Here is a 10,691-nt window from a genome sequence, read left to right on the forward strand (position 1 = left end):
GCTAAGGATGCGACCCTGATGCCGGGGAGACCCCAACTCTGACCCCATCACCCAAGTATCCTCTTGCTTAGCAAAACTCTCAATCACTTAACTCTACAGGTGAAGGGAAGCCCTGCCTCGGGCCAACGTGAAGTACACACTATGGTAGAAGTAAGAGGCAAAGAAACTCTACCCATGTCTGTCTTCCGCTCAAGTGTCTCTTAACCATCCATTCTCCTTGAAGAGCTTGAGAAGCAGAGTCTAACCTTCCGTGTGCCTGTGCAGTGCTCCTGACTACCAGTGCAGATGCCCTCTGCCCATCCTCGCACATACACATTCCTTCCCCCGGGAAAGGCAGGGCCTATGCTCTCAAGTTCAAATAGGATTTGAGAGGCAGTGATGCACAGGCAGAAAGGATGTTCCCGGAAAGTGAACAGACACTGAGAGGTTAAAGGACAGGGTGGAAGGCCACACGATTACAGCCTTGAAGTACTGGGCACAGAGCGAAAGGAAGTAGCTAGGGACCACACACTCTTTTAGCTGTTTCTCCCACAATTCTCTCTCTTCTCCTTCCCCACCCCATGTCTATCTGGGTGTGTGTGGGTCTGTCTGTCTATCTATCTACCTATCTATCTGTATCTCTATCTCTGCCTGCCTATCTCTTTGTCAGTCTGTCTGTCTGCCTGTCTCTCTCTTTCTGTGTGTGTGTGTGTGTGTGTGTGTGTGTGTGTGTGTGTGTACATGCGCCTTCTGCTGACCTCTCTCAGTTAACCAATGGGACGTACACTATTAGGATTAGTTTCTGGTATATAGAGGTCAGGACTTTCAGTCATACACCCATCTAAACAGGGAAGGGGCACAACAAAGTGGACCCCAGGAGACTCCCTGTTTGACTTAGAATTGAGCCACAGACCCTAATTACCAATTTAGAACAGTGAAGGCAGATCCATTTCACTTACTGACCCATTTCTGAAACAGGAGGAGAAAAAGAGATATTCCATATTGTCAGCTCAAACTCTGGCTCAAGGTGGTTCCACTGAGGCCGGTGAGCACAGCCCTCACTGAGGAATGCTGTATTCCTCAGGACAGTGGGATTGCATGCAATGATAGCCTGTACCTCAGTAGAAGAGCTTATCAGCTGAAGTCTATTCCCAACCCAGACACGGAAGCCAAGAGGACAGTCGGAGGTTGAGGAGGGAGAGGACACTCACTGTACCTTGCTCCAGTCTGAAGCGCAGGGAGCGTCTGGCTGCCTCCATCTCAGGCGTTGGGTTATCTAGGACATGTCTACACCACTGCAAAGGGCTCAGGGACTTCTCTGGCAAGGTGAATGTCTTTGAAGAGCCAATGTACAACCTTAAAAAAGAAAGAAATCTACATTATAGGTATGATACAGATTACAGAAAGTGCCTCTCTTTGGGAGGAAAGCAGCATGTGCTGAACGTTCCCATAGAAACAGAACCACATTTGAGTCTTCAAAGTACCGAGAGAATCATTTTTAACCGGCAAATATCCCCAAATAGAATAGGTCACTTTCCAAAGCCCGCTGAAAACTACTTCAAAAACGCATCTAAAAATCCCCCTCCCCTTAGCTGTTTGAGAGAAGCTTCTGCTAACTGAACTGTCGCTATCTTAAGGTATCACTCGGCATGTCTAGAAACTAATGCCACCGCTCTTGCTTGCAACAGAATCCTTCCAAGTTACTGTGATTCTAATGAGCATCCAGTCCTGAAACATCAGACTTCATTATTTACCCTCCTGCTGTCAGCCAAGACTGCCACCTGTCAGAGTGAGACCAGCAGCCCACAGAGGTGGACAATGTATTCAAGTCGCTCAGATACCTTAGAGGCTGGCAACAATTTCTATGAAGGACTAGTTTGTGATCCTTGGCTCTGAAGCACAATTACTGCTATGATTACTCAGCTTACTCTTGCAGCCCACAAGCACCGCTGTCAGAATTCAACTAAAAAGGCATGACTTCATTCCTGCAAACTTTAGTCCCAGCACTGGGGAAGCAGAGGAAAGCAGATACGTGCGTTTAAGGCCAACATGATCTTTACAGATCTCCAGACTGCCGGAGCTACGTCGTGAGATCCTGTCTCAAAAAATTACACATTGTAGTTTTTAAATTATTTTGATTGATGACACTCCATCATTTAAAAGTGTAAAACCTATCTTGCCACCCATACCATGCGGCCAGCACAGGCGACTTTCTCTTTTGCTGACTCCTGTTACAGATGAGGAATCTAAAATTTCTCTTTAAGTCATTTCATGGTAGCTGCATTATATCATAGTTTTCTTGGAACGTGGCCCACAGTTGTGTATCCACTAAACATCCATTAATCCAATACTCCCATGCCCAGGTGCTGCCCCCGCCCTCCTGTGACACAGGTGGTTAGTACTCCTGCCCGCCTGCCTAGCCTTGAGTCTTCCGCTGTGTGCAGTGCCTGGTACTTAGTGAAGTAAAGTTCAGGCCGTTGTCCTTATCTTCAGTGCTGCAGACAGAGATTCCTTGAGTACACAGCAGCTCCCGTTTCCAGATTCAACAGGTTCAGCGTAAGTTCAAAAAACCTAAATGTCTAACAAGTTCCCAAGCAATGACGGCACCTCTGGGGTCGAGAACACATTTAGGATATTCTGAGCTAAACTGATCATGGAAATCCCACTGCCCCACTTTGCTGAGAGCCTGGTTCATACCCAAGCCTCAGATACAATCCATACAAATCTAAACAAACCCAGGATCACAATAACACAAGTGGCATCTGGGTGATGTTTATAGACAAGTAACTTAAATGAACATGTACAAAAAAGTTAAAAAGTAAAATTTAAAAAAAAAGATAAAAAACCCCTTCACACAAAGAAAAATGTCTAACAAGTTAGCTAGAAAGGTTGATTATTGAATTTTACCAAACTTCTAAACAAAAGACCAACTCTTTACAAACTTTGTCACATAGAAGGGACAACAGTCTAACATATTTCATGAGGGCAGTGTTTTGTTGACTCTATAGCCAGATACAGACATTAGGGGGAGGGGGATCTCTAGTGACCACCACCACTCACATTAGGGGGAGGGGGATCTCTAGTGACCACCATCACTCAGGAACAGATGCAGAGTCTAAATAGTTTAGAATTTGAGTCTCACATACAAACTCTTCATCGTCACCACATGGAGTTTACTCCAAAAATGAGAGCTTGGTTTAAACATTAGAACATCAGTGTAACCTACTATAGTAACTAAAATGGAAAAAAGATCACGTGATGATCTCGCTAGACAAAGAAAAAAGCATTTGACAGCCACTAAAAAAAAATCTGGAAGCAGAGGAATTGTCCTCAACCCAACTGAAGCGCTATTTGAAGACATTGTAGCATTCTGACTATAACAGACTAACACTTCCCACAGAGCAAAATCAGGACACTGGGCCCATCATTTCTAGTCAACCCTCGATAGAGGTTTTCCCACCAGCAACAGGCTGAACATTTTGACCAAAACATAGTAAATCTGTCTTTATCTATATATGACAGATATGTACATTTCACAGAGGACATTATTCATTTAAAACTAGGTAAGTATAGTAGCAATGTCTGTAGGATCTGGGTTAGCGCACTTGTCAGGCGTCTATACATGCCAGCAACAAAATGCTGACACTTTCACATCCCCTCTTCCATTTGAAGAATATCTTCAAAACCGTCAAACCCATGCACAAATCTAACAGGAAAGTCTACAAGATTTACACAAGAGAAAACTACAAGACCATTCTGAGAGAAATCAGAGACATAATTAATGGAGAGATAGACCAGGTTATTGGTTCAATGACTAAAAACTGTTAAGGTGTAGGTCGTCCTGCAAATTATTTTTATAATTGAAGAAATTCCAGTAAAAATCCTAGCTGTGTGTGAGTGTGTGTGTGTGTGTGTGTATGTGTTGGGGTAGTGTGAGTGTATGTGTATGTGTGTGTTGGGGTAGTGTGAGTGTGTGTGTGTGTGTGTGTGGTGTGTGTTGGGGGTGTGTGTGTGTGTGTGTGTGTGTGTTGGGGTGTGTTGGGGTGTGTGTGTGTTGGGGTGGTGTGTGTGTGTGTGTGTGTGTGTGTGTGTTGGGGGGGAGTGTGTGTGTGGGGATGTGTGTGTGTTGTGTGTGTGTGTGTGTGTGTGTTGGGGTGGTGTGGTGTGTGTGTGTGTGTGTGTGTGTGTGTGTGTGTTTTGGGAAGTGTGAGTGTGTGTTAATGGAGAAACAGATTCTAAAATTCACATGGAAAAGGAAAAATCCTTCAATAGCCAAACAACTGTTAAAAGAAAACAAAGCCAGAGTCTCGCTAACTGGTGAGCGAAGACAGCTTAGAGAGGCATGGAAAAATGACAGACCCCAAAGGGAACCAAGCAAAGAACACTGAATATTTTCAGTGCAAAAAACGTCAACGAAGGGCAGTCTTCTGAACAAATGATGCAGGTGTCAAGACTAGTCATGCACAAAACTGTGAGCCCTGGAACTGCATACAGTATCCAAAACTAACTTTAAAAGAAAGGAAACTGAAAATAAAAATGTATCTTTTTTGTTCGAAACCGTAGGTGAAAGTCTGTACCCCAAGATCAGCAAACACCCCTTCACCATAATCTCTACGACTGAAATCATGCATGATCCAGAAGAATGAGAGGCGTCATTGGGCCTTACCAAAAATAAAACCTTTTCCCCTGGGAAACACTGCTAAGAGATTAAGAGGCAAACGGAGTGTCTGGAGGAGATGTTTGCAAACCGTGCGCTGACGAGGCACCTCAATACAGACTGCAATCCTGCTGCAGCTGTTCCTTAATGCACAGAAGAAGTGGTGAGGCACACTGCAAACCGCACCGTGCACATTGCACACCGCACACTGCACCATGCACACTGCACCATGGGATCCTAAGGAGAGGCCACTACTGTGATACTCCACGGTGGGGGCACCTGGACTGCCATACAAGTTCTTGGGGTGCTCAGGAAACACTGGCAGGTGGTTTGAAATTTTTAAAGTAAATCTTGATGGCTACCTTTTCATCAGAAAGTATCTGAAATGTTTTCATACAAAGATAATATCTAAAATGATTTTTAAAAATCTGTAAATTAGGTGAGCTCAAAAATCACTCAGTGCATCCAACTAAGATTAACGATCCCCCTCTGTTTTCCCACCTGGGATCTCCTCCTTGCTTAAAGAAGGGACTCTAGAAATGGTGTGCCATATGTCCACGGGAACAGTTTTAAAGCAATGAGGGGTCGAGTCTTATTATTGGCCCGCACATTTGATGAGTAAAGTTAAACTTCCTTCAGTTTAGATTTGCTTCAAACCACATTAAAGGCTAATACGCAGATCCCGCTAAATAGCTCCTTTGAAGACTTATTTCAATGCTCTCTTGATGTTTTAATTTAAAAGCTAGACAACAATACGTGTGGATAGTTGGGTAACTGTGGTAAGCTATATTTGGCATATATGTACTATTATTAACCAGAAAAACAGCAATACCAAAATAAATCTGAAAGCCCATCATGGTGGTACACACTTAAAATCCTAGCACTTGGAAAGCTAAGGAGCAAGACATGGACTTCAGGGCCAGCCTGGGCTACAGTGGGAGAACTTCTCTCAGGAAGACAAAATAACAGTAACAACAACAATAATAATGACAATGATAGTAGATTTTTAAAATATGCCATACTGTGAAGGGATTGCTCCTTTGTGTTTCTATCAGGATTATAAACCAATGTCTTCTCACTCTTTCTATATGACGTCATTTAAAAAAATCAAAAGCTCAACTGATCTGAAATTAGCATAAGGGCTGACAGGCATTAGTGAAACACAAAAGCCACTGCAAGGCCATTTTTCAATACTGTATACAAGCTGAACTATATTTAGGCCTTACCCTCCCCCAAACGTGGTTTAGAAAGAATGGCTTAAAGTTCTTGGAAGTTGAGCCATTAGAATCGCACAACTTAAGACAGACACCTGCACGGTTCCTAAAATCAAAGTTGGAGGCAGATGATAGACGTGCCCACAGTTAATGATCAATTAATGTTATTAATTCTCAAAATCAAAGCAATCGACAAAGTCCACAGGTAGCTGACGTGTAGGTTGCCAATGAGAAAGGAAGATTGTAGTTCCCAATACCAAACCAGTAAGATTCTCCACCTTCTGTTTCCTTTCTATGCAATCATTAACAAGATTACAAAGTGAAAAAAAATCTGATTTTCTTAAGTAAAAGCACTAAAGACAAAAGGATAAAACTCTTCCGCCTGTACTATTCCTCCATGTGAACCCTGCTCTGCTCCCCTGACACTCCATTTTATCCAACCACTCCTCAGGTATATTTGTACCGCTAGTGTACATCCAGCGACCAAGCAGGCAAACCCTAGCAGAAGGCACACAAAGGCCAAGCCTTCCATGGACCAGCAGCAGGGGAAACACATCACGCAGGGTCTAGGCACCTGTCTCCTCTAAAAACTCCTCAGTCGCGAGCAGAAACACAGCTAACCAGATTCCCATTGAATAGATGCTTCTGGTCTCCACCAGGCATCCTGCCAATCAACCCTAAAAGTTTCTAAAATTAGATAATAAAGTTTTTCTCTCACAGCACTGTCTAAGTTAGGGTTACAATTGCTGTGAATAAACACCAGGATCCACACACACAGCAACTTGGGGGGGGGGTTAGGAGAAGATTTATTTGGCTTATACTTCCACATCACAGCTCATCGTTAAAAGAAGTCAGGACAGGAACTCATACAAGACAAGAACTCAAACAAGGCAGGAATCTGGATGCAGGTGCTAAACGCAGAGACCACGGAGAGATGCTAGGTACTGCTTTGCTCCCCATGGCTTGTTTAACCTCAGGACTTCCAGCCTAGGGGATGGCAACGCCCACAATGGGCTGGGTCCTCCCAAATCGATCATTAAGAAAAGGTTCTACAGGCTGATCTTATGGAGGTATTGTTGAGGTTCCAGCCTGTGTCAAGTTGTGGCATAAAATTGCCCGCTTCAATACGGTTTCATTTTTAAAATTAATGAAAATTCCTCCTAAGTTCATTTAAAAATAATAATAGTGCCTCCACTGCTCCCTTCATCCCCTAACAGGCCTTCGGTTTTGACATACTAGGGTAAGCACATCTTTAATAATCAAATCAGTATTTGAAAGGTTATCAATGAAAATACAGAGAGATGGCATATATAACTACACAACCCAACTGCAAGAGCAGACGTCTGAGAAGAGACCCATCACTAGGCGGCTTCAGGCGCTACCGAGAGGGGCTGCACACCAATCCTGTGCAATGTTCGTTTGTAAGAAAAGAACAGTAAGCAGTGGAGGTGGAGGGCAGAAGACAAGCATCGTCACCACACACACACACACACACACACACACACACACACACACACACACACACACAGGGAGAGGGGGGGGGGAGAGCGATCAGGGCTGAGCGACAAGATGACATGAGTTGTGCATTTAAGGCTAACGAGGAGCTTGGGACTCGGTAATGAGCAAAGAGCAGAGCACAAGGCAGATGGCAGGGATCAATTCCTCCCCAGTCCCCAGTCCCCAGTCCCCCAGTCCAATAGGCACCAATAGGCACAATCACAAAACAGGTTTCTGCCTTCATTCAAAGCTTCGGCTGGGGCTTGGCACCTGCTAGGCCTCTGGGTCCCCTGCCTCCCACGCCCCGCCCCCGCGTGCTGGGCCTCAGAACCCCGGGGGGAGGGGGGCGGCGGAGCTCGTCCATACCAGGTGTAGTCGTCGTCCTCGCTCCAGGCGGCCAAGCTCTCCAGGTCCAGCGGCTCCACCTCGTCCAGCAGCGTTGGAGGCGGCAACGGTGGCGTGGTGGCTTCCCCCGGCGGGGTCCCCGCGGTCCCCGGTTCCGGGCTGCCACCTCCGCCGAAAAAGCCCGCCGCCGGCTTGGAGTAGACGAAGGGCGCGTCGGCGGGCTGCAGGCTGCAGAGCAGGGACGGCGCCGGGCTGGGCAAGCAGTAGGTGCCCGGGAACGCGGGGCCCAGAGGGGCCGGAGAGGTCGTACTGGCCGGGGCCCTGTGCGTGGTGAGCGGGCTGCAGGCCCCGGCTGGCGGCGGTGCGGAGGGCGGCGGCGGCTGCAGTAGCAGCAGGTGCGGGGCGGCGGCCGCACTGGCCGCCCGGCTGCGCAGCTGCTCGTTCTGCTTCTCCAGCTTGCGCACCAGCTCCTGCAGCTTCTTCACCTCCAGCTCGGCGTTCACCACCGGCCCCGGGCCCGCGCCGGAGCCCGCCACCGGGGAGGCGCATTTCACCTGCTCCGCCATCATCGCGGGAGCCCAGAGCGCCGCGGCGAGGTGGTTACGCGGGCCCAGCTCGCGCAGCCTACCAGCATCAGCACCAGGGCCCAGCCTCCGGCCGAGGAAGCGGCAGCCGAGCAGCTCTGCACCGTGCTCTTGCTCTAGCGGCTCCGGGTTTTAGCCGCGGCCCCGGGACGGGGCGGGGCGCGAGGGGCGGAGCCTCCGATGATGGCTGTGTCGAGGGGGCGGGACCTGCGGCGGGGACCCGCCCTGGGCATCCGCCTGCACCCACGCCACCTAACCCCAGGTGCCTGATTGGACCTGGCCTGAACTTCACGCCGCTCGCACTTCCTCCGCTTAGGGCGAGAGAGCCACACTTCTAGGAACACAGCCAGAGATGAGATCTAAAGAAGTAGCAGGTGTCTGCGGCAGGGAGAGACGTACCCAGGGCCAACGGCCAACCCCCTTACAAGAGCACTTTTAGACTTCATCGTATTTCCACATGCTAATGAAACCTCTTCAAAATAGAAGGTCTGGGGAGCGTGATACTGAGTCCCCCCACAAAAACCAGATGCTTTGGGTCTGTTTGAAAAGATGCCTCTAAGGGCAGTGTTAGGTAACACAGAAACAAAATGGTGGGATAGGGGAGGGTGAGGAGGGAAAGTGAGTGATCCCCGTCTCTATGAGGGAGAATGGCCAGCTTCTAAAAGTCAGGCGTTCACTTCACCCTATCTAATAGCCATATATGAACTATCCCCACCGGTCTTTCACCATTAAACCAGAGTAGGGTTTTCATGCTCTTTGATATTGGACAAAAGATCTTTGAGCATCCCCCTGCATGCTCCACTGTGTTCTAAAAGCCGGCTTCTCAACAGTCACTGCAAATACAAGCGAACTTGGGCTCCATCTGTTAAATAATTTACACTATTAAAGTCACACATGCCTGAGCAAAAAGAGGAAAGGTCTAATATTCCCCGCTTCAAAAGTTGGTTTGTTTGGGGGTGGGTGGTGGTGGGGGGATTTCTTGGAAACCCTGCTTTTCATTAATTTTCAAGAAAAGTGCTTTTAAGCGGGCGAACTGATCGTTTTTGTTCATTTAATGTTGGCTCAGCATTTTGTGTGTTTAACACAAAGGCAAGCCTGCCGTTATGCTGCGAGAACAATCCACACCGCTGGTTCTCATCCTCAGATGGTATCCTATCTTGTGAAGGGCCTCGCTCAGGCACTGTCCGCATAGCGCCAATGAAAACACAGCGTACATCTCTGTGGCACAGCTAGGATGTCGCCTCTAATCTTTTTTAATTTGATCCTGCGTCTTACTGCTCAGAAACACTTGTGTCTTCTCACTTGGCAAGCTATGCCTCTAAACTTGGGTGTATGTGCAAGGTGGGTGTCCTGAATTTAACTTGGCTGGCAAGAGCTTCTGTAAGTTAGTGTGTGGTAACTTCCCTGAAGTTACCTTCCCCCTCAAAGCCCCGCTGGCCATCCGACCTGACCCGGAACCACCTGTATCTCCCACCACCTTTCCAAGTTTCATTCTATCTTTTTGGGTATGTTGGTTATTACTAAAACCTGGAGAAGTGGAGTGCTACTACTGAAACTCCTAAGTGAAGAATCTATTGAAAGATTTTTCCCCGCATGCTCAGTGGCAGATGCGGGCCGCAGTATCCCTGAAACACAAAGAAAGGGAGAGGACAGACACAATGAGAACAAAGAGCTGCCGAGTTCCACATCAGTGAAAGAAATTAGGAATCAGCACATAATAGTTAAAACAACAAGAGTTAACAAGTAAAGAGAAGCAGTTATTTTTACTACAGCATTCATAGACTCTAAAGAAGCAGAGAGGTAAACAGCCTTTCTGGTCTACAGAACACATCCCAGAAACCAGAGGTCAGGCTGTAGAGCTATATTTTAAGTAACAGTTATTGTAAAAAATTTGCCATTGTTTACAAAAATAAAAAAAGCATACCTGAAAATTTAAGCCTGGAAAATGTGGGTAGCATTGTTTTAGGTGGCAGCAGACATGGTCTCTCCTTGCTTTTAAAAGGCAAAATAATTTCTGCTCTAGAGAAATGTTAAATTGTTTTTTTCTACTAAAGCTCTTTTCTTCCCTTCGGAGAACTGTGCATGTGTACCTGCTAATGGCATTCAAAATGCACACTGATTTTAAGTTGGTATCCCCAGGGTGCCGTTCTCCTTAACACCTAATTGAAGAGGTTGGTGGTGTCAAGGTTTTAATTAAGCAGTCTAATTTTTTTTATTTTGATGCAAATCTCAAGCTGTGTTCTTTGAAAGAAATTGCATACGTAGCTACTCAATATTTAAAATTTAGTATTTTAAATGAAACGATTTCGGTGTGTACAAAGAAGACATTGACCTAAAAAGGCACATCTCACTAAAACCCTTATGGGAAACACCCGTACATCACACACTCGAAACTGGATCAAGAAATTCATATTT

At 46.5% G+C, this 10,691-nt stretch overlaps 1 protein-coding gene across 2 annotated transcripts in view; it reads right to left on the reverse strand.

Annotated features, from left to right (window-relative positions):
• The window catches only part of Slain1 (SLAIN motif family member 1), a 59,907-nt gene extending 51,460 nt beyond the window's left edge, over nucleotides 1-8,447 (reverse strand). For both annotated transcript variants that reach the window (XM_032917220.1, XM_032917219.1), the window contains exons 1-2: nucleotides 7,714-8,447; nucleotides 1,196-1,335 (exon numbers count right to left, since the gene is read on the reverse strand). In XM_032917220.1, the coding sequence (XP_032773111.1) occupies nucleotides 1,196-1,335; nucleotides 7,714-8,261 (688 nt within the window). In that variant the 5' untranslated portion in view covers nucleotides 8,262-8,447. The remainder of the gene's footprint in view (nucleotides 1-1,195; nucleotides 1,336-7,713) is intronic.
• Nucleotides 8,448-10,691: the final 2,244 nt, after the last annotated feature.

Source organism: Rattus rattus, chromosome 12 (genome assembly GCF_011064425.1).
Source record: "Rattus rattus isolate New Zealand chromosome 12, Rrattus_CSIRO_v1, whole genome shotgun sequence".
Lineage (NCBI taxonomy): Eukaryota > Metazoa > Chordata > Mammalia > Rodentia > Muridae > Rattus > Rattus rattus.